A 27,433-nucleotide genomic window follows, 5' to 3' on the forward strand; every position below is an offset into this window, starting at 1 on the left:
ACAAGTGAAATTCTACACAAGATGGTGAAAAGTGCCTGAAGAAAATTGAGACCTTCTAAAAAGAAATGTTTCACCTTCAAGCCCATGACAGAAAGGCCCCTCAAACTCATAGGTGGACAGGAGACAACATGGTGCCAACTGTTAAAAGGGAGTTATTCACAATTCAGTCTAAGATGGTTCTCAGTAGCAAATGGATGCACTCTATCTGCACAGAAGAGCACCCTCACATAGACAACAAAGAACTTTCTGTATACTATTATGGTAGGCCAAATCGCGCACGTTCTAGTATACTGATTACGTTAAGAATGAGTACAAACTGTACCACTGGGGCCCCTGACTCCCTAAGAGGGAGTTCCCCACCCCAGACATGTTAATAGAGAAGTCTAACTCTGTCTCAATACCGGCAATGCATCAGCCACGTGTAAAAGCCTTGAGATTCAAAGTCAAGCACCGAGAAATCACCAAGGCCAAAGCCAGTCAGTGCCCAGGCTCCCCGGGCTCCCCGGGCTCCAAAGCATTGCTATATAACGCTGCCGCTCGTGACCATCAACACCAACTCACTGTCTTTCTTCAGGTACGGATCACCAATTTGGCTGTTGACTCCTTTCTGCTTATAGAGTGAGCACTTACCCATCAGTTTAACTTGTTTTAATAGGATTTCGTCTTAATAGTAATTTTAGGTCAAATGGACAGTTATCAGTCATTGAATTCAATTATAATCAGCCAGCATTCTCCAAACGTAAGTAGTACTAAAATACACTCTGGAAACACACGCGCGCACACACATATACACAGTCACATATACACACATGTGCGTATGCACACACACATACACACACCCCACAGAATTTGCTTATAGGAGTAAATAATCAAATATGTAAGCAGAGTAAGTACACAATGAAAAAAAATCATAACAGAGGAAGTAGACGGTTACAGAACAAGTAAGCTACACATGGAAAAAATAGTATAAAGTGTATGGCCTGAAAACAGATTTGCACAGAGATAAAGACACAATTGCCAAGTGGAAATTAAAAGAATGGAAATCTGCCAGGCTGAACAAGAAACCAGAGCACAGAAAGTAAAGTCTATGATGACACAAAACAAGTGACACAGCAGGCAAAACGAAGTACTTTGGTACGGCCAATAAAGCAAACCGTGTGGGCGAGAAGAGAACACACCACAGTAGGATGGACTGAACTTAACAAGAACCCGGTAGTGGGGCGGGGTGGCAAAAGCATGCCTAGACACTACAGTACCCTGAGTATGAGAGGAAGCTACTCACAAACTTCAGTGTGAAACATATCTGCACTTAAAGCTAAGAATGACACTGTCAGCACTGACTTTGGTGAGGAAGAACAGAGACTGGAAAAGGAATTAGAACACCAAAGAGGTCATGTAGATGTGCATGCGCAAAGCACAGGGGATGGAGGGGGGAGGGGGGGAGGGAGAGAGACAGAGACATACTTAAATTACACTTGAAGAAAAAGCTCACTAGAGGTTCTAGAAGGTCAGAACCAAGAGGGTGGAGATGGCTCAGTGGTTACGAGCTCTTGCTGCTCTTCCAGAAGATCCAAGCTCAGACGGCAGCACCCGTGTCTGTCAGCTCAGGACTACCTGTAACTCCAGCTCCAGGGATACGATGTTCTCTTCATACACAGAAGCTCACACACACATACACACACGGAGACACACGGAGACACACACACACAGAGACACACAGACACACACACACGGAGACACACAGACACACACACACACGGAGACACACAGGTAATTGTTTTAATCTTAAAAAGTCAAAATCAATACAATAAATTTGGGTGAATGAATATAAAAAGGGAAGAGAGTTAAAAGTGTTAGTTTTCTATACTAACTTACAAGGTATACCATTAATTAACACAGAGAATAAAAAAGGAAAGAAAGAAGGATGAAGAGAGCGCTCACTTGGCAAAGCGCTTGCCATAGGAGCGATGCGGACCTAAGTTCAGATCCCAACTCACATCTCAAAAACAAACAAACAAAATACAAAACAGATCCCAACTCACACAGAAACTTAAGTGCCACAATGCACGCCTGCAATCTTGGCAAAATCTCAATGCATACCTCTAATACCCGTCAGGGTTAGGGGGAGACAAAAGACCCCTGGAGCCAGCTAGTTTTGCCAAATCAGTCAACTCCAGGTTCAGTAAAAGACTCTGTCTCAAAATAAATCAGTAAGTAAGGTAGAGAGCAACAGAAGACACTGACATCAACTTCTGGCCTCCACATGCACTCCCAGACACAGTTACGTGCAAGTACATGTTCAACACCTTGGCACAGGAGACAACTTCCTGAACAGAACACCAACAGCCCAGGCCTTCATGTCAACAATTAATAAATGGGACCTCATGAGGCTGAGAAGCTTCTGTAAGGCAGGAGACACTGTCAAGAGAACAAAGCAACAGCCTATAGACTGGGAAAGGATCTTCATCAACCCTACATCTGACAAAGGTCTAATATCCAAAATATATAAAGAACTCAAGAAATTAAACACCACCAAACCAAACAACCCAATTCAGAAATGGGGCTCAGAACTAAACAGAGAATTCTCAACAGAGGAGTATCAAATGGCTGAGAAACGCTTTAAAGAAATGTTCAACCTCCTTAGTCATCAGAGAAATGCAAATCAAAACAACCCTAAGGCTCCATCTTACACCCATCAGAATGGCTCAGATCAAAAATTCAAGTGACACCACATGCTGGCGAGGATGTGGAGAGAGAGGAACATTCCTTCATTGCTGGTGGGAATGCAAACTAGTACAACCACTTTGGAAAGCTATCTGGTGCTATCTCAGAAAACTGGGAATAGGGCTTCCTCAAGACACAGCTATTCCACTCCTTGGAATATACCCAGAAGATGCTCCAGCACACAACAAGGACATATAGGTCAACCATATTCATAGTAGTCTTATTCATAATAGCCAGATCATGGAAACAGCCTAAGTGTCCATCAGTAGAAGAATGGATAAAGAAACTGTGGTACATTTACACTACGGAATACTACTCAGCTATTAAAAACAAGGAATTCCTGAAATTTGTGGACAAATGGATTGAACTAGAAATGATCATAATGAGTGAGTTAACCCAGAAGCAGAAAGAATCAAATGGTATATACTCACTTATATCTGCATACTAGCCCAAGGGGCATGTCCCATGAAAGTCTTCACTTACCAGGAAAGTGAGACAGAGGGGAGGACATCCTATTGGGACTCTAGATGAGAGAAGCATGGGAGAATGGCAAAGTAGAAGGATCCAGAGGGTCCTAGAAACCTACAAGAAGAACATTATGATAGGCAGATTTGGGCCCAGGGGTCCCGCTCAAACTATGGCACCAGCCAAGGACAGTATGTGCAGTAAACTTCAAACCCCTACCCAGATCTAGCCAATGGACAGGACATTCTCCACAGTTGAGTGGAGATTAGGGTCTGACTTTCACACATACTCTGGTGCCCCATATTTGACCATGTCCCCTGGATGGGGAGACCTGGTGGCACTCAGAGAAAGGACAGCAGGCTACCAAGAAGAGACTTGATACCCTATGAGCATATACAGGGGGAGGAGGTCCCCCTCAAGTCACAGTCATAGGGGAGGGGAGTAGGGGGAAAATGGGAGGAAGGGAGGAAGGGGAGGATACAAGGGATAACCGTTGAGATGTAATATGAATAAATTAATAAAATATTTTTAAATGTTTTTTAAAAAGTACATGTTCATATATATACAAAAGAAGAAAATGGATAAAAAGAGAGAGAAAGATAAGTATGACTTGAGCCATGCTATGTCAAAGGTCAACAAAGCACGGAAACTCAGTTACCTAAGGGTGGACAAGTAGATTTGGAAATCATCTGCCTAAAGGAAACAGTTCAAGCTCCCACCTAACTCTACATGAATATTATGGCTTTAATATGAAATCACACACACACACCATTTTACATATTAAAGCACAGGTCCTCAGCTAGTGGCATTATTTGAGAGGCTCTGGAGTTGTCAGGTAGTGATCCCTAACTGCAGAAGGCAGGTCGCTAAGTAGGTTCGTGTGGGTATGCTGCCCCTGCTCTCTTCCTGCTTCCCCACCGTGAGGTAGACTGCTCTGCTTCACCATGTCCTCCACAGCACAATGGACTGACACTTCTGCATCTGTGTCAAAAAATACATGACTCTTGGCATCTTCTCAGTGGTGAGAAAGCTATGTAACACAACTTAAATGGATACACTTTGTGTTTTCTAAAGCATATCTCAATAACTAGGCACGATGACGCACGCCTACAATCTCAGCTCTCGGGAAGCAAAGGCAAGAAGACGGTGCATTTGAGGCCAGTCTGGGCTACAACACAGTGAGCTCTATGCCAAGACCCTATCTCAAAAATAAACATGGACATGTCAGGATGGCTTCTTCAAAAAAAACTACCCGTGGAAGCTGCTACATCAGTATCAGACCCGTGCATCTTAGAGTAAGGATAAGACTGTTTCATTCAGTGCATACAACTCGTAGCTGAAGTGTACAGTGCGGTGTGTGTGAGTCCACGCCAGCGCTACTCCTCATGCAACTGCACTTTTCATCTCCTCTCTCACCCATGATTCAAAAGGTGTTGGTTTCCAGACATTTAGAGATTTATCCGGCACCTTCATCTTACCAATGTGTTTTAATTTCATAGATGCTAAGAGTATACCTCATGTGGCCTGTATCCTTTTACTATGGCCTAGAAAATGGCCTACACTGATAAAGCTGCATCTGCACTCAACAGAATGCCTCTTTTGCTGTTACTGGGTAATATTCTAAGTGTGAAGTTGGTTTTATGTCCCTACTGATTTTCCTTTCATTTCTCTTATTGCTACTGAGTGAAAGGTATTGAAATCATAACAAATTTCCAATGCCAGAAATGAGAAAAGAGGCACACAGCAACTTACAAACACCACATACACACACACCCTTAGTCAAGATGACTTCACTGGAGACTTCTTCTAAGGACTTAGGGCAAAATTAATAAAAACTCCACAGAAGCTTTAGGGACACTGAAGAAGGAAAACAGTCCCTTATATGAGGCCTGTATTACCTTAACTCCAAAATCAAATAAAAGCAGAAAACAAAACTAAACTAACAACCACTGCACACTTTATCTCATGAACAGAGAAAACCATTTATAGAATACAACAGTATACAATGACCAAATGTTAGTTAGCATTCAAAAACCAAAACACACGGGAGCAGAGAGACGGTTCAACAGGTCAAGGTTCCTGACTGCTAAGCCTAAAGACCTTAGTGTGATCCCTGAGACCCACATGATAGAAGATGACAACCAAACTATAAGTTGTTCTCTGACCTCCACATAAGCACGACACATGAGCGAGCACATACACAAACACGCATACATGCACACATGCACACACACATGTATGCATACACATAAACACACACATACATACATGTTTACATATGCACATACATACCCGCATACATACATACATACACACACATACACACACACACACACACACACACACACACACACACACACACACACACACACACACACACACACACACACACACACTCGGGTGCATGCAAATCAACAAGCTTGCTCATTTTTACTATTTCTGTGATATAAATGGCTCTAACCAAGATAATAAGAGAGAAAGTAAAAGGCATAAAAATTAGGAAGGAAGTACAAAGCTGTTTGACATACAGAAAACATAATTACACAAAATTTCTCTGAATAGGCCAGGTGGTGATGATATATAGCTTTAATTCCAGTACTCTGGCAGAGGCAGGTGGATCTCTGAGTTTGAGGCTAGCCTAGTCTACAGAGTGAGTTCCAGGACAGACAGGGCTGCACAGAGAAACCCAGTCTTGAAAAACAAAACAAAACAAAAGATTTGTGATACAAATATGCTGCTACTTTTGCAAGAGTGCTACATGAAGTGACTACTCAAGTTGCACTTTTATAAATTAACAAGTAAAAATCAAGAATTAAAACCACTTAAAGCAGTATAAAATGCAATTGCTTTAAGAGCACATTAAAGGAAGACATGCAGGCATGCGTACTGAACACTACAAGCACAGCTGAGAGGACCCACACAAAATCCAAATCAGTGAGCAAGACTCCATGTTTGTGGATCAGAAAAGTCAGTGTTAAGACCACTATTCTCCCAAGTTAATATTCAGACAAAATGCTTGGGGTTTTTTTTAGAATTTGAGAGCTGATTTTAGATTTATAAGGAAATGCACAAGGCCTAGAATACCCAAACTATGTTTGAAAAGAAACAGAGGCTTACATCACCTGACTTCAAGACTAGGTTTATAAAGGCACAGTGATTGGCAGTGCAGTGCCAGCTAAGAGACAGTCGCTAACAAAGCAGCACACAGACCCAGACTCATGAAATCATGCCCTTCTACACGGCACAAAATAAGGTCACAGTAGCAAAATAGGGTTGTCGTCCGTACAATCGAGACACAAATACCCATATGTTACTCCACAGACTAGTATTGCTCTCAACTTTGGCCAGAGCAGCTTATTTTTACAATGACCCATGGCTAATGAACAACTCAAGACTGGTCAAAGTACTGAGAGTAAGTGACTAGTGAGCGACAAAAATGAAAGACAGAGCACAGGCAAGAGTGCTATGATATGCTGTCTTCAGGACATGACGTGGCCACTAAAGTCATGAGCTCACTCCAGCTGTGGAGACTGCACAAGACAGAGTCAACAAGACAGTCAGCATTTAAAAGCACTGAATGGGCTTGGGAGGGTCCCAAAAAACCAGATGGCATGGCAGTAGGAGGGCTACATTAAGAGGTATCTGAGGAGGCAGGGTGGACATGACCAAGATCCACTGTTTACACACATGAAGTTGTCAAAATAAAAGATGCTCTTTTTTTTTGAGATACTTTCTGTATTTCAAAATTCTAATACAACTGTTCCATTTGGGTTATACTACACCATACTAATGTATGGACTCACATGAGAATCAGTGAAGTGTGCATACATAGTCAGAGAATTGTTATACCTATGTGATCTGGAACAAGTGCAACTCCACACCCCTCTCAGTGTAAAATGTACAGTATCTCCCATGTTGCTAAATGCCAAGCAGTGTTTCGCATACATTACACAGTTACACTCTGAGCACAGACACTTCTTCCTGCATAAAAACAACTTTCAATTGGTGTCCACAGACATGGTCACTCAGAGCTTGTCCCTGTCATACACTGCTGGGTAACACTGGTTCTTTAATGTTTCTGTGGCTCTCTCTGATAGCTGTGGACCTTTTACCTATTAAAATGGAAAAATAAACTACCTTCTCTTCTCAAACACTCTTTACGTAAACTACATGCCCACCTTTCCTTGCCAACCTTCATTTCCCATATCCTGAAAAAATATCCTATGACCCAACCTCTGGCCACCCCTCCACCCCCAGCCCCCCCCTACCCTGGACACTGTCACGCCTGTCAGGCTTCATGGTCTTTCCCTAGTCTCCTCCACTCCTCTCCTGTTGTAGTGAGTTAGTTCATGCTCAGTCTTCAAAATCCTGCTCATGCTATCACTAGCCAGACCTCTACAAACTTTCATGCTACTAGGGCTGACTTTATTTCAGAATGACACTTTGAAAATAGCAGCATGTGCGTCTACAGGCATCACACTGCCACTCGCGTTCTGACAGCAGCTCTGACCGTAGTAGCTAGTTTGTCTCTATCCTCAGTGAGGGTCTGTGTCCCTGCTTTTAATGCCTGTTTCCCAAATCTACTTTCCCTAGACATTGTCAGGTCTGAAAGATACTTCAGTTACATGCATTACAGTTGACTTCCAGTATTCCTACTCAAGATTCCTCTCCTGCAGATCTCTATAGTTCAAAGTATTCTAGCAGGGGCTGGAGAGATGGCTCAGAGGTTAGGGGCACTGACTGCTCCTTCAGAGGTCCTGAGTTCAATTCCCAGCAACCACATGGTGGCGCACAACCATCTATGATGTGATCTGATGCCCTCTTCTGGCCCACAGATGTACATGCAGGTAAAGCAATGTATGCATAATAATAAATAAATATATCTTTAAAAAAAAAAGTATTCTAGCAAACAACAACTACGCATATGCCCTCACACATCCTTTGTGCTCCATCTTTGATGGGGCAATTCAATGTAGAATGAAAACTTCTGGCCTATCAACACCTCGAGAGCTGAGAGGAGCCTTATCTACATACTGAACAGTCTAGAAACTTGTACATAGCTGGATGCTGACATATAGCTCACTATGTCTATCACTATTGGGGTTTTTTTCTCTCTCCTCTCCCACTCCTCCCTCTCTCTTTGAGACAGGGTTTTCCTGTGTAGCCTTGGCTATCCTGGGCTCCCTTTGTAGACCAGGCTGGCCTTGATCTCACGGACATTCATCTGCCTCTGCCTCCCCAAGTACTGGGATTAAAGGCGTGCTCCATCACACTCGGCTGTTACTATTGACTATTAAGCACTCACAACCAGGCCCTTTTAGAAATCAGGGAAGAGAACTTGAATACAGCAAGACGTTCATCTGTATACCCTCTCCTTCTGCAAGGCTGTCTGAGCTGCGAGTGGTGTGCTGGTTAGCACATGCAAATGAGGCTCATCCCTTTATCTTCCCTGAGAAGTCCTCCTGCTCATCTACCTGGGAAGCAACCATTACCTGAACATCACTCATGACTTCACAGGTCAATTCTACTGAGCAGCCACAGAATTAACACTAATCCTTAAACTCTTCAGAGAGAGAAATACTTCCTCACTCATTCTATGAGGCTAGGATTACTCTGAAAACCAAGAAAAACAAAGACATCACAAGAAAATACAATACAAATATCCCCTAGAAATGCAGGTAAAGACATTCCCAACAAAATTCTAGCAAATTGAACCCAATACCATATTAAAAGGATTGTACATCATTAACAATTGCATATTGCAGAAATGCAAAAAAAAGTTGATGAAAAAAAATCAATGAATGAAATGCTACACATGAACATAATGAAGGAAACATATGATCATCTTAACTAGTGATAAAGGAATATGTGACAAAATCCAACACCCTTTATAATAAAATACTCAACAAACTAGAAAAGATACAAACTTCAACATAAACCCACAGCTAACAGCACTCAATAGAGAAGCTATCAGTACTATACTGTATGCTCAGATAGAAATTCAACAAAAATAAAAATAAATAAATAAAAGAACAAATAAAAAGCATGCAAAACTGAACAGAAATAAAACTCTGACTATTCATAGATGACATGAGTGTTTGTGCACCAGAAATGACAAAATATATACAAAATGACTACTATGCCGAATAAATGATTCAGCAACAGGTCAGGATATATCACAGACATTTTTAAAAAGTTGTATTTAAATATACCAAAAGTGAATCAATAAAAGACAGAATACAGCCAGGCAATGGTGGCGCACGCCTTTAATCTCAGCACTTGGGAGGCAGAGGCAGGCGGATCACTGTGAGTTCAAGGACAGCCTGGTCTACAAAGCGAGTCCAGGATAGCAAAGGCTACACAGAGAGACCCTGTCTCGAAAATAATAATAATAATAATAATAATAATAATAATAATAATAATAATAATAATAATTTCATGTTCAATTAATTTTACCTGAGTAAACGTACTTATGAGCTTGGAATCACTAAGGTGAGAAATTTTGAAGAACACATTAGAAGAACACACTTAATCTAATCTACCCTCATCTAAATTACATTGTCCTAATTTTAACATATAAAAGAGCCAAGAAAACAGAAAACTCAGAAACAAATCTAAGAGTATATGAAACTTTTCATAGAGTATAAGTGGTATCATAAATCTATAGGTAAGACTCCTCAATATGTGAGAGACAACTGGACATTCATAGGGAAAACATATGGGTGATATGAAAACACATCAGTTCCTCATTAGTTATCACATATAAAAATCAATACTGAGAAATTAAATACTTAGAAATGAAAAGCAAAATTTTTTTTGTTTTGTTTTGTTTTTGTTTTTCGAGACAGGGTTTCTCTGTGTAGCCTTGGCTGTCCGGGACTTACTTTGTAGACCAGGCTGGCCTTGAACTCACAGCGATCTGCCTGCCTCTGCCTCCCGAGTGCTGGGATTAAAGGCGTGTGCCACCACGCCCGGCTTATGAAAAGCAAAATTTAATAAAACTACCAGAATAGAAAGTGTTGGCTATAACTTCAAAAAAACGTTCTAATATTAAACCCAGAAAGTAAGACCATAAAAGAGTAATCATTTCTAATGTCATTAAAATTTTTAATTTGCATAAAACTAGAAGATAAAACTCAGAAACAAGGTAGCTGCCTTCTTTTGCTCTCTGACCAAAAGTAACTTGGGGGAGGAAAGGGTTTATCACTCTTAGAGGTGACAGCCCATCACTGAGGAAGCCAAGGCAGGGCAGATGCAGAGCACAGAGAAAAGCTGCTTACTGACTGGCTTCCTCAGCTGGCCACTCTCTTACACAGTGCAGGCCACCTGCTCCAAGATGACAGCTCTCAGCGCACTGGGCCCTCCTACATGCACTAGTGATGGCCAAAGGCCATTGCAACGGATGCAACTCCTCAGGTGAGTTTTCTCTTCCCAGGTGACTCTAGTTTGTCACAAGTTCACAAAAACTCCCCAGCACGGTGCCCAGAGCCAGAAGAAATGCTCAACACACTTAACAAAAGTACTCACATAGAATGTACAATTTCTGCGACTATAAAAGGAAAAGGCAAAAAAGAAAAAAGAGAAGAAAAATCAGCACAGCTGAGTGCAGTAGCACACATCCGTCGTTCAGGAGGCTGAGACTAAGGAATGCCCTGAGGCTAGGAGTTCCCCAGCAGCCAGGCCCACACGGGGAGATGTCTTCTCAAGCACAAAGGAGGGGAGAATGGCAAAGAATACAAAACCTAAACAATCAAGAAATTTGTTCACAAGCATTCTCACTTCATAAAGAACCAAGGAAACATAAACCAAAATTGATCATATTGGTAAAATGTTCTTTAGTCGAATAATACCAGAGTTTTATAAAGACACAGGTTGAAGTGCCAACTTGGATCTCTAAATGTCACAGGTTACAGAAACAACACTGCACCCCAGTAATTACGTATTTTCATTTTGAAGAAAAATAGATGTACCTAATAATACACCCCAAATGTTTCTGCAGAATAAATGAATCTTTTCTAAAAATCTATCAACTGAGGAAAATTTAAGTTCAGAGATAACTGTACAACACAATGCCTATGTGGATAATATAACTGAAACAGAGCCCAAAAACATCAATACACACAATCCATGAGAATCTTGGAAAATGTGTGAAACAACTAATGAACATATAAAGCCAAGTTCTGACAATGACAATGTCAGCCCAAAATCTGACTTCAAAGATAAATCTTCAGCTGAAATAAAATGTTAAGAACGGACAACACTAAATACTGAGTAAGGACCCTGACCTTTACTGTTACCTGTTAATCTGTGATGTTTGTCCTCAACTTAAAAAAAACCAAGACTGATATGGGGTACTTAACATGAGGTCAAAATACACGAATTTAAACTGGGCATGGTGGTGCACATCTTTTTTTTTTTTTTTTCATTTTATTTTTTTATTAATTTATTCTTGTTACATCTCAATGTTTATCCCATCCCTTGTATCCTCCCATTCCTCCCCCCCCCCATTTTCCCATTATTCCCCTCCCCTATGACTGTTCCTGAGGGGGATTACGTCCCCCTATATATTCTCATAGGGTATCAAGTCTCTTCTTGGCTACTTGCTGTCCTTCCTCTGGGTGCCACCAGGTCTCCCCTTCCAGGGGACATGGTCAAATGTGAGGCACCAGAGTACGTGAGAAAGTCGTATCACACTCTCCACTCAACTGTGGAGAATATTCTGACCATTGGCTAGATCTGGGAAGGGGTTTAAAGTTTACCTCCTGTATTGTCCTTGGCTGGTGCCTTAGTTTGAGCGGGACCCCTGGGCCCAAATCTGCCTATCATATTGTTCTACTTGTAGATTTCTAGGACCCTCTGGATCCTTTTATTTTGCTGTTCTCCCATACGTCTCTCATTTAGAGTCCCAATAGGATGCCTTCCCCTCTGTCCCAGTTTCCTGGTAAGTGAAGGCTTTTGTGGGACATGCCCCTTGGGCTAGTATGCAGATATAAGTGAGTATATACCATTTGATTCTTTCTGCTTCTGGGTTAACTCACTCATTATGATCATTTCTAGCTCAATCCATTTATCCACAAATTTCGGGAATTCCTTGTTTTTAATAGCTGAGTAGTATTCCATAGTGTATATGTACCACAGTTTCTTTATCCACTCTTCTACTGAGGGACACTTAGGCTGTTTCCATGTTCTGGCTATTATGAATAAGGCTGCTATGAACATGGTTGAGCAAAGTTTCTTGTTGTGTGCTGGAGCATCTTCTGGGTATATTCCAAGGAGTGGAATAGCTGTGTCTTGAGGAAGCCCTATTCCCAGTTTTCTGAGATAGCACCAGATAGATTTCCAAAGTGGCTGTACTAGTTTGCATTCCCACCAGCAATGAAGGAGTGTTCCTCTCTCCCCACATCCTCGCCAGCATGTGGTGTCGCTTGAATTTTTGATCTTAGCCATTCTGATGGGTGTAAGATGGAGCCTTAGGGTTGTTTTGATTTGCATTTCCCTGATGACTAAGGAGGTTGAGCATTTCTTTAAGTGTTTCTCAGCCATTTGATACTCCTCTGTTGAGAATTCTCTGTTTAGTTCCAAGCCCCATTTCTCAATTGGGTTATTTGGTTTGGTGGTGTTTAATTTCTTGAGTTCTTTATATATTTTGGATATTAGACCTTTGTCAGATGTAGGGTTGGTGAAGATTTTTTCCCAGTCTGTAGGCTGTCGCTTTGTTCTCTTGACAGTGTCTCCTGCCTTACAGAAGCTTCTCAGCCTCATGAGGTCCCATTTATTAATGGTTGACATTAAGGCCTGGGCCGTTGGTGTTCTGTTCAGGAAGTTGTCTCCTGTGCCAATATGTTCCAGGCTCTTTCCCACTTTTTCTTCTAAGTGGCTTAGTGTCTCTGGTTTTATGTTGAGGTCTTTAATGGTGGTGCACATCTTTAATCCCAGCACGCGGGAGGCAGAGGCAGGTAGATCGCTGTGAGTTCAAGGCCAGCCTGGTCTACAAAACAAGTCCAGGACAGCCAAGGCTACACAGAGAAATCATGTCTCAAAAAAACAAAAAAGAAAATATAAGAATATAAAACTATGAAAACTGTGACTGTATTGTTAGTAAATAGAAGATCTAGAGAAAAATTTAAATGTAAAGCCTCTGTACATATGAAGCCATTACAGCATGCTGCACTGACAGACATGTTTACTGTCATTGACAGCTTCAGGACATTTCTTTGTACAGTCAAGGCTTTCCCAAAGACAATTTCCTAGACTTGCAGAATCAAGAAAAAATACACTGTAAATTTGTCAGGATAGCTAAATGTTCTTCTGAAGTCTCAATCAATTTACATTTCTCAGTGAGTTTGCAAGAGAGCCAGCGCTTACATTACAGTCACTTCACTCTGTCACCGGCTTTTTAATAAAGGAAGAAAATCTGGGTCATGTAAAGGCAAATGTTTATTGTGGCTTCACAAAATAATGGAAAAATACTTCACATTTTTTTATAAACACATTAGCAGCACATATCAAACACAAACTTTCCATCACTCAGGGAGGCAGAGGCAGGCAGATCACTGTGAGTTCGAGGCCAGCCTGGTCTACAAAGCAAGTCCAGGACAGCCAAGGCCACACAGAGAAACCCTGTGGAAAAAAAAATTTTAAGGAGGTGGGGGAAGCACCAAAGGAAATTTTACAAAAGCTACCTAGTTTTTCGAGCAAATACTAGAGTTTGAATAAATGTTACTTCCTTAAAACATTCATTTCTTTTAGTAATAATAAATATAAATAATGTCCACCTATTATGGCATCCAATACTCATCTCTTAAAATATCCAATCCGAGAATTAAAAACATGCTACAGTTTCAAAATGCTAAACTAATAAAGTGAAGTTATGGGCACTATTGCTTCCTATCAAACTTAGGTTTTTAACAGTAAGTCACCAAAGGTACTGTGAGTGGAAACCTCATGGTACAGCGTCTCCCAGATTACACTTATGAAAGAAACAAGAAGTGATTTAAAGAGGAGAAAAAACAAACAACTTAGACCATCAAAAAAATAAAAATAAATCAAAAACAACCAACCAGCCAGCCACAATAAAGCTGGCACCAGAATCGAGATGAATTCATCATGATCTATGCCCAGACGTGGCCTTCCCTCACACGCAACCTACCCCCCTAGCAAGGAGGGCCAATGGTCGGCCTGAGACGTCAGAGCCTCCAAAGTCTACAGCACTGCCTAGATTTCCCATCCACACCTCTTACCGCGTCTTCCCGTCACCTCCAGTCTATCCCAGAGCTAACTCCTGCAGCATCTGTGCAGCGGGACCAGGAAGAACAAGTCCAGTGTGCAGTGAAGGACTGACTCATGCAGACTGCACTCACTCTGCGTTTGAGAACAGAATAAACGCCTCCTCCCACACCTAAACAGTTAAAGCTGTGAATACAGACTACTTGTTCTCCATTTAACTACCTTTTTAGGTAGTCTTTCAATATTCTTATCCAAAGAACAAAAATAATAATAAAGACAGCTACTCTGGTCTATTGTTCACAAATATGAAGTGTACACAGCCTGTATACAATCCCCACCTAAGACAAGCAAGACACACGCAGGAGCTGTGCAGGGACATACATACAAAGGTCACGCTCTACCCAACACACTTTCTGGAAGACAAAACAGCAAACCTGCAAAAGGACCAAAAAGCCTTACAAAGGAGATAGGCATTGGGTGTAACACTTTATATAACTGTTCTTCTGCCACCCTGGGAGTCTAAGGCAGGAAAGTCAGTAATTCAAGGAAAACCTGAGCTACATAGCAAGACCTGGTCTCAAAAAATAAAAATAATCATGTTGGGGTCTAAAGACACAGACGAGGGATCAAATCAGTAAAATGGCCAAGAAAATTAAAATTGCTATAGTGCTATTTAACATCTCTAGCTCTTGTACTATGACGGTTCATTTGAATTATGAACTTAATTAAAACAAGAAGCATTGAGGGCATCAATAAGGCACCCGACTGAGTATGTCTGCATGATTCCAAAGACAGTTAACTTAGATGGAGGAAGCCACCCTGAAGGTGGCTGGGGTCAAGAACGAAATAAAAGTGGAAAGAAAAAGGCCAGGTGAGCAATGGCATTTCCTTTCGCTACTTCCTGGTCAGCACCATGAGCCACACCCCTCCCACCATGCCTTTCCTACTCCTGCACTTTAAACTAAAAGCCAAAATAAACCTTTCTGCCCTTAAGTTGCTTCCTGTCGGTATTTGGCAACAACAAAGAAAAAGTAAAAAGTACACAGACAGTTGGATCCAAGAACTAGGGCTGCCGCTGTGACAGCCTGTCCACACAGGCTATAGGCCTTTGGAACTGGCTTACAGGAGAAAGTCGAAAGACTTTGGATCTGCCTGTATAACTCAGCTTCTTAAAACGTGGGTCACATAACTGAATGTAGGGGGCATGAAAACATGCCAACAGTAAATATGCAATAACCAAAGATGTATTCAACCTCAAACATGTAATGAATCTGGGGTGTTTCTATCAAGGCTCACCCAAGTTGCATCACAAGACTTTACTGCAGGCTTGATTCTAACACACAACATGGACACTTCATACTGCATGTGCACTTCCAAAAATTTAATCAGCATGTATTATTTTATCTTTGTATAATGTTGAAATGTTTGATTTTTTAAAGACGTTACTTAAATTGCTGATTTGAGTTTTATTTTAAAAGTCATTAAATGAATTTGGCTTCAGATTATGGCAGAATTTTCAGCAATTTCTGAAAAGAATTTAGCCATGCCTTTCGTGTGCCAGCGGATGGCTCAGAGGTGAATGTACTTGCCATCGATCCTGCTGACCTGAGTTCCAGCCTCAGAAATCGCATGGTGGAAGAGAAAAGTAACTCCCACGAGTGGTCCTGTGAGATCCACATGGGCTCCACATGAGCCCCATGGCATGTGTACCTCAGATATACACAATCAACCAGCCAATAAATAAATAAAGTAAGTAATATAAAGATACTTTTGTACATTTTGCCATTTTTATACTAATTTATGTGAAACAACATTCTCAGTGTTGATGATTATAAAATTAAAATACTAATCAACCCTGAAAAATGAAGATGTTCTATGTCTTGCATATCAAATATTTAGCCAAGATTTCTTTTTAAAGCGATCACATTTAATTCTTCATGTAAAAATAGGCACATCACTATTATGAGCATGCACACTTACTTTTGTGTTTAATAAATGGTAAGGTTTTACAAAAACCAAAGAAGAGTTTTTAAATAAAACTGATTAACATAAACACACACACAGAGTATTTGGATAACGGGAGTCAAAATTGGAAAGAGTTTAAATCCTTGGGTGACACCCTAAATGCTGTAAATGGAACTTAGCAGACCATTCTGGTGGGAGGGCAGAGGAACAGAAAGCCAATAAAAATGCAGCCAGCCAGGTCACAGTTCACAAGGCCTTAGACAGAAAGATAGACTCAGCTAGAATTGTATTAAGAGGACATTCATATTACGTTCTGGCAAACAATATGGCTGTGTCTTGCCTGTGTGTCCAGACAACTTGAGCAAAGTTGAATTCAAAAGTAATGAACTAATTTCTTTAGCAGAGGAAATTTCACTACAGCATAGTATTGAGGTTGTGGCACTGTTACTACTCACTGCTCTTGCCCAGATTTGCAATGAGAAAGAACAGAAAAATAGGGGAAATTTAGCAAGAAAAAGAACATGAGTTATCTTAAAGTTATAGACATGGCAGACACAGCAAAGAATCTTCAGGAGACGAAAGAGGTGAAAGACAGCTCTGCCGGGAAGAGGATGCACCCACATCAGAAGGCTCACAGGTCCAGGGAGCCAAACGCGCTCTTCTGGCATCCTTGGGTGCCTGCACATGCATGCACAAACCTACATACATACATCTAATTAAATAATCTAAACCACATTTTTCTTGAAAAGGGGAGTAGAGATTAAGGCAAGTTCATATAACCTTACCATTTATTAAACACAAAAGTAAGTTTGCATACTAATAATATGGATGTGTTTACTTTTACATGAAGAATTAAATATGTGATCATTTTTTTTTAAATCTTGGCTAAATATTTGATATCAGGACACACCATATCTTCATCTTTCAGAGTTGATTAGTATTTGGTTGTACTAGGACACCCAAAAAAAACCCTTTGGGGACAAAGAAATGGATCCGTGGGCAAAGGCACTTGCTGACAAACCTTACAACCTGAGCTCAGTCTCTGGAGCCCACATGGCATAGAGGATCATCTTGTTCTCTGACTTCCTTATGTGCACCATGGCATGTGTAACACACGCGCACGCATACACATAAATATCAATTTTAAAACATTTTTTAAAGAAGAAACATTCCCTCTTAGGACAAGAACCCACCTACTGAAGACTCGGCTTATAAAATGCAAGTTCCTTTGAAAAGAGACTGCAGTCAGAATGCTGCTGGAGGGATTTCTTGCTAGAAAATACCAGCCTAGGGAAGTGTCTCCCCAGCTTCAACTGCCAATGTACACAGAGGCCTTGGAGTAGGGTACCACACTACATTTTGAGCTGACACTAAAACTTGACAAGGTTGTACACACAGTGCTGGTTTCACAACGTGCAAAATTAAAGAATTACAGGGTCACAGAGGCTTGTGCCAAGGCTCCGGAAATCCAGTGTGTGCTGCACTGTAGGCAACAGAACTGGAAGGGAATGGCTGCCAAGGTTGTTGGAGCCCCAGTGTTATCAACCACCAAGAACTCTGGATAACAACATGTAGTTAATAGGATTCGGCACTTGTCCTGCTGGATTTCAGACATGCTACGGCTCTACCTTTCTTTGCTATGCCATTACTACTTTTAGGAGTAGGAATGTTTATACAATGAGCCATTATGTATGAAAATACATAACTTGCTTTCTTTGGTTTTAAATTTTATGAGATGAAAGACTCATAGTTAAGAGACTGCCTTGAGTCTCAAAAGAGACCTTAGGTTTTTGAATAGTGTTGAAACTGTTAAGACTATGAGAACTTCTGAAGTTGGGATGAGTTATTTTGCATTATGAAGCAGGCATGAGCCTATAAAAGTTGGAGGTAGAATGTTAAAACCAGAATGTTTAGGCAAACTGACAAGGAGTAGGACTTATGATTGTGAATTTCAATAGTAACTTGATTGAACTAATAAACAGCTAGTTCATTAATGAGGTACTGCCACACCCCGCATGGCTTGAGTCCTGAAACCCTGACTAGGAACAGAGAGGGAATGAAGAAAAGACATACACACAAGCACATGTACAAAAAGCTGGGGTCAGGTGGAAGAGTGCACACTCTGATGGGGTACTCCCTCTACAATCCAGAACCTCAGTGTGTTCATGGGCAGCAGAGGAGGAGAAGGAGCTGGCTAGGTTCAGCATGGAGGTCTCTGTAGACACGCAGTCTCCAACAGTAAAGATGCAGTTGCTAGCTTTTCTATAGCCTGATCATTTATCAGTAAACACGCAAACATTGCCTTTCCGACCCCGAACCATATGGGGAATGGTTTGCCAATTTCCCATGGCTCCACTTGGAGTCCTTGGCAAGACTGTGCCCATGCCAACAATACACATTCGCTCACGACTTCACTCACTCAGGGCTTCCTCTATAACTACAAGGCACACCTTCAGGCTATCTCTAGAGGGGTTTCCAGAAACATTTAACTAAGAAAAAAAATACCTACCTAAAGTTGGGGAGCATTATCCTATGGCTCAAGGGCTAAATAAAAGTGCCCTGGTGCAAGCTTTTAATCCCAGCACTCAGGAAGGCAGAGGCAAGTGAGTTCAATACCATTCTAGTTAACAAACCAAGTCCAGGCCAGCCAAGGCTACACAAAGAAACCCTATCTCAAAAAACAAACAAAAAAACAGGGAGGAGGGGTGGATCGAGGAGAGGGGGCTATCCACTTCCTTAGCACTACAGACCAAGTTGCTCCCACTGCCCTGTAGTGAGCCGCATTCCTCAGCTTTGTGGTGAAAGAAAACCTGCCTTGCAGTTACTTCGTGTCTAGCAGTTAGTAGCACTGGCCAGAAAATGTCTACTACATGCACTAAAAAGCAATGATGAACCATAAGCATAAAACAGCAATTGTAATGTGAATAAAGAATTCAAGAGGCTGGTTCAGTGATTAAAAGAGCACAAAAGTTCAATTCCCAGCACCCACATCCAACAGGTCACAACTGCCTGTAACTACAGGGCTCAGGAGATATAAGGCTTGTGGCCTCTGCACACATACATGGCATACATACAGAGAGACAGTTGCACTTTCACATAAATAAAACTAGATTTAAAAGAGGACAGAAATCAAGAGTCTCCCATTACAGCACTTCTGTGGGGTTTTATTTTTGTTTGGGTTTTGGGTTTTTTGGTTTTGTTTGTTTGTTTGAGACACTATTTATAGCCCCGGGTAGCCTGGAACTCATTATCTAGACCAGGCTAGTCTTGAACTCACAGAGATCCACCTGCCTCCACTTCCAGAGTGCTAGTATTAAGCCACCTCTCCACCTAGCTAAAGTACACACCTTCTCTGCTGTGACCAGTAACGGCACTGTAGGTTCCCAGTGATTACTCCTAGTACACCGTCTTATAGCCACCAAAGAAAAACCACAATTTCACTTTAGGGCCTTCCTACTCAAAGTCTACATTTTTTTCTTCCTTTAAGAAGACTACCAGACACCCCAGTCTCTGCCACAGTGACACCACTTCAGATGCTATCTGTTATGCTGCCAACCCTCTTACCACTCATGAATGAGCCCCTAACTGCTCTGACTTGTCTGAGGACCCTGGTGAGAACTACAGTCTTTTGGAAAGTCTGGAGGAGGTCTCCTCAGAAGCTCTATAAGTTTTGAGGCACCTCAAGCTGCTCAAGGCCACTTATGATGCAGCTGTGACCTTCAGCCCCAGCCAGAGAGCTAAGAGTGAAGACGCAACCTGCAGATCTGCTGCCACTGCCCAGACTCGCAGTCCTGAGAGGACTGAAGAAATCAGAGGTCCCTCAAGGGTAGCCCAAGCACCCTAACCCTGTCCTGAGCGTGTGATGGTTTACCAGAAGGACAGGGCCAAGTGTATAATTTGTATCTGGTAATGTAATAACATCAACTAAGACTTGGGGAGAAAAAAGAAAAGAAAACTACCAGAAATAAACACACATGACTCAAGTATTCAATTAGAACTAACATGATCCTTACTAACATGATAACTTACAAATATATGTTCAAATGTTTTAAATAAACATGGGGGCAGGGGAGGCAAGCTCATTTGTATAATATCATTACATAAGCAAACATCAGTTTCAAAATGAAAGACTGATAAGTGAAATGAATCTATTACACAAGTTAGGAAGATTTATGTAAATCAGTGTATGTTGTAATAACATTAATGTGCACTATAATAAATTCCTATTTGCAGTGATTTAAAATCATAAATGTAATTTTAAACTATTGGTACAATTTGTGCTATTATCACCTTTACAGTTGATTGGCACTTTATAAACTTAAACAAAGTTTATTGAAAAAAATTATAAATTACTTAACTGAACAGAACATGCTAAGGTATCCTCAAGCAAATATACTAACTTCAAATAGTATTAATTATGTAGATAAAGGCAAAAATTATAATAAAAAAAAATAATAAAGGCATTAATAGAAAAAAAACATTTGTATTTATCTAAGAGCATGCAAACCAGAAACTCAGAAGTTACCCTAGACTAGGTCCTCCTCCCTTAGCCTCTATATTCAGCAAACCATGGGTCTCTAAAACTTAATTCAACTTCATTTCTCCACTAATTTCTCTTCTCCCACAGTATTATTACTATGGCCTAAGTCAATATTCAGAGTCCCAGACCCTCAAACCTTAGTTGTCCTCCTGCACAAAAGTAATTGGTTTTGCTTTTTAATTCAAAATGACAGTTCTCCTTTGCTTCAGTGGCTTCCCATAGGCTACTCAGGATGAAGACTGGAATACTTACAACAGACCCTGGAATCCAGCCTGGAGACGCAAACTTAACTACAGCAGGCTAGGCATTGATTTACTGTGTTACTCATTTGACACCTTGAGTGAGGGTCATAAAACGCAGAGCACATGCCTGTCAAGAGGGAATCTGAGGGAGCCAGATTCCAACTGAGTTAGCCATCTGACAACACACACTTTTGAGTGTTGCTTCTAGCCTCAAACTACTTTTAAGAAAAATCGGAAATCCTTACCTTCAAATGAATCTCCCACTTTGTACATGCCAGTAACTAACTCAAGACTCTGTAAGGAGGGGACAGATCTGGCCGTCTGCTCTTCCCCTGGCCACACAACTGCTGTCTACCACAGCAGCCACAGGAACCAGCTTGCACCCTTGAGGGCACCAAGCCTTTTCTCATAGGACTCTGTGTGTGGGCTGTTTGGCCACGCCTCCTCCCAGAACAACTTCACCTAGCTCTCTTTTACTCAAAAGTCTCAGAGCCCTTTCTCCCTCAAAGGGCCCTTCCCGGTCTCATCCACTCCTCCTCCACTCCCATGCTGGACAGGCACCCCCTGTAAATGCTGACTGCCTGAGGACAACTTTCTAACATCCAAAACCAAACCCACCTATTGAATATCCACTAAGCCGTCCACATGGAGGCTCTAGGACAGTCTGAGCAGTAGACATATGCTGCTAACTAAAAACTTAGTTATAAGACAATGCAGTTATAAAATGTTCCTTTTGATAGTAAGATTCTGGTGTACTCTTAAAATATCAAACTGTACCTAGCTTTTCAGAAACGCGTAAAAATACTTAAAGCAGAGTCTGAACCAAAATTACAGTAAGTGATAACAATACCTAAGACTCACTGATCATTGGCTGAACGCTGTGAACTATATTGAGGACTCTGCATCATGTATTATCTCATTCAGTACAACCTGTAAAGTAGATGTCACTGTCACACAGACGAAACAAATCCAATTTGTCAGTGGAAACTGCAAAATGACTAACTACTGAATTAAAACCCCAAGCTACTAGACTGTCTATGCATTCAGAAAGAAACATTAACCTAACAATATCTCTTAAACACTAGTAACAAGAATAATACCCTAGATTTACCTCCAATTACCTAGTAAAGTGAAGTTCCTCATCCCTGTTCTTAGGGCACACACACCTTGATTTTTGCCTTCTAAGATATTACAAACACACAAAGTAAGTATGACCTTAGTTACAAATAATCCAAAGAAAAAATCTGAATCATTTTAGTTGAGTTCATATTTACATATTAATTTGCTGAGTTAATTTTAAATATATTTTCTTGCTCCAAGTAAAATTATTCAAAATGGATTGTTTACAGGTGAGAGGATGCAACAAGGAAGTACTAAGCAAAGAGAAATAAACTGTTGCTGCCACAGAAGCAGTGACTAGTACAGATGTCCATCACTGCTTGAACTCTCCAAGCCTAAGCTCTGGTTATCTGACTCAGTAACAAGCAAATCTCACATGCTATCATTTACAGCATTTGCTACCGTGACTCTTCTACCCACAACTGAAGACGCAGATCACGAACCACCCCTTGGCTATTGGAGCGCTGTTTCTCACACCTAACCCTGGAACCAGTGTTCTGAGTAACAACAACATACACATATGCACGTGCTATAACATGTGTATGTTCCTGGCCTATGAACTTTAAAAATTGTTATTTACAAGACTTAAGCAAACCTTTTAAATTTGTTCAGTAAAATGCACACATCTACACTTTCATTCAAATTTGTATCTTAACTTCAACTAATTGAAAACTTTTCTTGACTCTCCTAATATAAGCTGATTAAACTAAAAACTAGCATTTTTAAAAAGCTTTTACCATTACAAAATATAAAGGAAGCTGTTAGTACATGACAGTTGTCCATAATAGCTAAATGACATTAATGCATCACTGCTGTCAAAGAGCCAGCCTTACGTACATTTGTTTTTTCCAAATGCCACACTGTGTTTTATACACATACTAAGGGAAATAAGGTTTTGGGGGGGGGGGGGGCTTTTTTTTTTCTCCCAGCAAATATTTCCCAGACCAAATAAGATTCATCTCAGTTACAAAGCAAAGGGAAAATTTTAAGAAAGAAAATATAAATCCCAAGTTACAGAAAAATGGTATGACTGTATTAGATGTACTCCATAAGATAAGGCCAGAAGCCAATGAACTACCAAGCAAGCAATTATTAACTATGCTGACAAAGGGAGAAAGCCCTCGTTACAATAGTGTATTGTCCCAAATATTTAACTTAGGCTCACATCTGAACCTAGGCTTTTTCTAAATCCTCACACGAGGTTAAAACCACTACCAGTTTTCTACAAGGGGTTCTACCAGTCCAGTGAAGTGTCACACACAGTTCTCTTTCACAGACTCAAGAATTAGCTTATGAGAGGAGAGAGATGCTGGGGAAACACGTGAATTGCCTCCAAAGTCTCCTTTTAGGTAAAAATCACACTGCAAGCAGAGCTTCTGTTTCATCTTGACTACACTCACCCCAGAGCTCACTTCAGATTAAGCGACCAAATTATAGTAGCTAATGATATACATACCATCTCTTAACATTAAAAAAAAAAAAAAAGTCAGAGCACAAGCCAGAGATGCCGACTTGGTGGGTGAGCGAGGCTGTCAGGAGTCAATGACTTAGCATGGTGATGGTGTGGCACAAGACTGAACGCAACACGCTCTCAATGTGCGCACGCTGTAGCCTCACGTCTCCGCTCTCTGCTGTCCACAGCACTGGAGTCTGAACACTTCGTTTCGCCTATAAAAACCAAGGAACTCTAGCAGTCCTTCCAGTCCTCCTCAGCCAGCTCTGAACCAACGACGTTTAACACTGATATTTTACTGGGAAGGAAGGGGCGGGGAGGGGAGGGGAGAAAGGAAAAACACACACAGAAGAACGCAGTGAGCTGTACCTGGCTCTCCCGAAAGGGAGTACCAGAATTTGAGAAACGAACGAACCTGTGTCTGTGCTCGTCGGGTCCATGGATCAGGAAGACTCCGGGGTTTTTGGCCCCTTTGCCGGCATCTACGTGAGGAATTAACACGTCTTCTAAGCCCAGATCAAAGCGTTTGTGTTTCGAAGAGTCTGGAAGGAAGAAGAATGCCCCAAAACACAGGGTGATGAAGGCACTGAGGATGAGGAGAAGGATAAACTTCTCGGAGAGTCTCAAGGTAGCCCTGTGGTGCGGGAAGGAGGGCGGCCCCAGGTTCAGAGGTGGAATCCTACGACCAGACAGGGGCAGCAGCGCGGGGGCAGTCATCCTTTAGGCTCTCGGACGGAATACTTTATAAAGTTCTCATCTTTTATCAAACGTACAACACATCGAAACGTTTCTCAAAACCTCGACCAAAAAAAAAATAAATAAATAAACTCAATTTCCCTCCCCCTCAAAGGATTGTTGTGCTTTTTCTTTTCCACGAGGCCACCTCTTTCACGCTCTCCGATTACATCCAGAAGAAGCCCGGGTGACCTCCTCCCAAGCGATCGCTCGTTTCTGTCCGGTTAGATCTCCTCGCCATTTGGCTCTCCGTGCCTGACCGGGGTGGTGGCGAGTCTCCTCTTCATTCCCGGGAGTGGATCGGGCGAGCCACACTGCAGAGAAGCCGCAAGGTGGGTTCTGCCATGCCCGCGCCCCGGCGCGATGCTCGGAGGCGGCCGTCCGCCCAAGCGGGCGCCGGGAGGGACGCTGAGTTGCAGCGGGTCGGTTCCACTCGGTGTCCTCCGGAGCCTCCGCCCCGCCGCCCCTCAGCCTTCCGCGGCTTCCTTCCGAGCAGCGGCGCCGGGCGGAGCAGCGAGGCTCCGCCGGGGGCCGCGAGGGCGACGGCGTCCCGAACACCTCAGCGCCCGCGCCGCCGCGCGCTCTGTCAGGAGCGGAACTTCCTCCTCAGCCGAGCGGCCGCCCCCGCCGGGCTCCTCCTCCTCCGCCTCCTCCTCCTCCTCCGCCTCCTCGTCCTCAGCGAGCTCGGCCGCCCGCTTCCCGGCCGAGCCCGGCGGCGGCGGCGGCGGCCGAGCGAGGAGGTAGCCGGGCCGCGGCCCTCGGACCGACAGCCCGGGGCCGGCGCCGGCTCATTCCTCGCACCGCCCGAGAGAGGCGGGCGAGCGGGTGCGCGCGGGCGAGCTGCCGCTCCTCGGGCGGGCGCAGGGCGGCTCCGGCTGGGCCCGGCCTCGGGTGGCTCGGTGCTGCGGCGGCGGCGGCGGCGGGGCGGCGCGGGGCTGGTCCCCGGCCTACGGAGGCCGCAGGAGCGCGGAGCGGAGCGGCCGCGGAGCCGACACCGGTTGGGGCCGAGCGGAGCGGCTGCGGGGGGTGGCGCGGGCCGGCCTGCCGCCCCGACTCGCGAGTGGGCGTCCCCGGGCGAGCGGGCGGCGGAGTGTGAGGTGCGCGCGCACGCTCCCGGCCGCCGCGCCCCTCCTCCCCTCCACCCCCCACGCCCGGCCGCTCGGGCCTGCCTGGCCGCGGTCGGGAACCCCGAGCTCCCGGAAGCCCTGGCGGCCCGCGGAGTGGGTCCCAGGCGGTCAGGTCGCGAGACGGGTGCTGGATTTTGGGGGTTCCCGGAACTGACGGATCCCCGGAGGCCACGGCTGGCGTCTGCCTCGGCTTTAGAGACTCGGGCCCGGGGTACCAACAGCAGGGTCTCAAACTTCCTCGCGCTCTTGGGCACGCAAGGCTGGTTGAAGGAGGAGGTGGCACCAGCCACGTGCCGGTTCCATGTTAAAATGGCAGCCCTGCCCTTTCCACTGGGTTCCTTCCTGAAGAATCCGGCTACCTGTGTCAGTCGAACTGGAGAGTTCTCGTGGTGCAGTCCCTAGGGCACACTCTGTAGTCACCTTCACCCTCCCCCAAAAGGTAATAGGAATGAATGAATGAGCAGGTGTTAAAACCCAAAAAGACAAAATTGTTGAAGTTGAGACGTAACAGTGATGAGTCAATTCTAATATCTATAATACTGAGAGAACCAGGTTGTGATTACGGATGAAAGGTTTATTTTAATATTTACCTTCTCTTCCATGTACATCTTAACTGGTGGCTGGTAATTGGTGAAGAAGCCCTAAATGGCAGGGGCGGGAAGTCAGCCTCAGAAATCAAAGAACGCTTCCTGTTCCTTGGCAGGATTCAGAACTACATTCCAGTAGAAATTTCTAGAAGTTCTGCATACCTAACTTCCTACCACAGGACAAAAGAAGTCATTGCTTTACAAATGCTTTTAAAAAAAGAAAAAAATGTTAAGAGCCACCGCTCAGCGTGCTGGATCCAAAGTGAGTAAGGTTTGTGTTGGGCACTTGTGGATGGATGTCAGAAACTCCTGCCTTCATACAAAGTGTAAGTTTCAAATATCTCTAGTGTTGAGACTCTGAGAGCCAAACAGAAAAGAACAGTATGCTTTCCAGCTGTTGAGGTCATTCTTTTCCATGAAAAGTTCAAGGGAAAAAAATGCCGACCTCTGAACAAAGTGAGTTGTATAAATCTTGAAAAGTAAATATTTCCTAGCTTGACACCACACTGTCTGCCAAAACCAAACATTCTGCAAATGTGACTTTGGCAATTGGAGTCTTAAAGCTGGTGGCGAGACTTATGCGTGCCTTGCCCTCTTTCTTGCCCTTGCCTATTTTTTTCTCCGAAAGATAAAAATGTTAGTTTTACAGATTTTTGCAGATATTCGAATTCAGTCAGCTATTTTGTTATACTTCTACACCAGCCTTCAACTTTACCAATTCTTTCCCCTTCCCCCTCCGTCTCCTTCCAGCTCTACCTCACCAGTTCTCCCTCTGTCTTCTTTTCCTCCATCTCCCCTTCCACCCTCTTTCACGTCTAAAAAGAAAACAAAGTTTTTTAAAATCTGATTTTTGAAAAGAAAAGTTGCAAATGTATTCATTATAATCACAAGTATGTAAGAACATGCATACAAATACAATAAAGAGGAATATTTAGAAAAGATCAGCTCTTAAGACATTGGTATTGTGTATAATTTCCCCGTGTGTTCTGTTTGTATTACATTTATAATTAATTAAATTAAACATTTATAAAGACTGGTACTTGAGAAAGTTAAGGTTATATTTCAGGAGGTAGGACCCAGTTATATCAAGGTGAACACAGACTGATCCCCCTGTGGGCAATCCACAAAGAGGAAGAGTGTGAAATGGGGTGGGGGGCAACTGAGTGAGAACATAACAAAGAGGAATTTCATTCCAGATGCCTAAAGAGAATATTTCATTTTCAAAGCGTAGTCAGGCTTTGATCAAAGGT

General features: G+C 42.7%; 1 protein-coding gene across 1 annotated transcript in view; it reads right to left on the reverse strand.

The window, feature by feature from the left end:
- The window catches only part of Man1a2 (mannosidase alpha class 1A member 2), a 129,783-nt gene extending 104,803 nt beyond the window's left edge, over window positions 1-24,980 (reverse strand). Inside the window, exon 1 of the mRNA XM_051165980.1 lies at window positions 24,150-24,980. Coding sequence (XP_051021937.1) covers window positions 24,150-24,451 — 302 coding nt within the window. The 5' untranslated portion in view covers window positions 24,452-24,980. The remainder of the gene's footprint in view (window positions 1-24,149) is intronic.
- Window positions 24,981-27,433: the final 2,453 nt, after the last annotated feature.

Source organism: Acomys russatus, chromosome 23 (genome assembly GCF_903995435.1).
Source record: "Acomys russatus chromosome 23, mAcoRus1.1, whole genome shotgun sequence".
In the NCBI taxonomy this organism is placed as follows: Eukaryota; Metazoa; Chordata; class Mammalia; order Rodentia; family Muridae; genus Acomys; species Acomys russatus.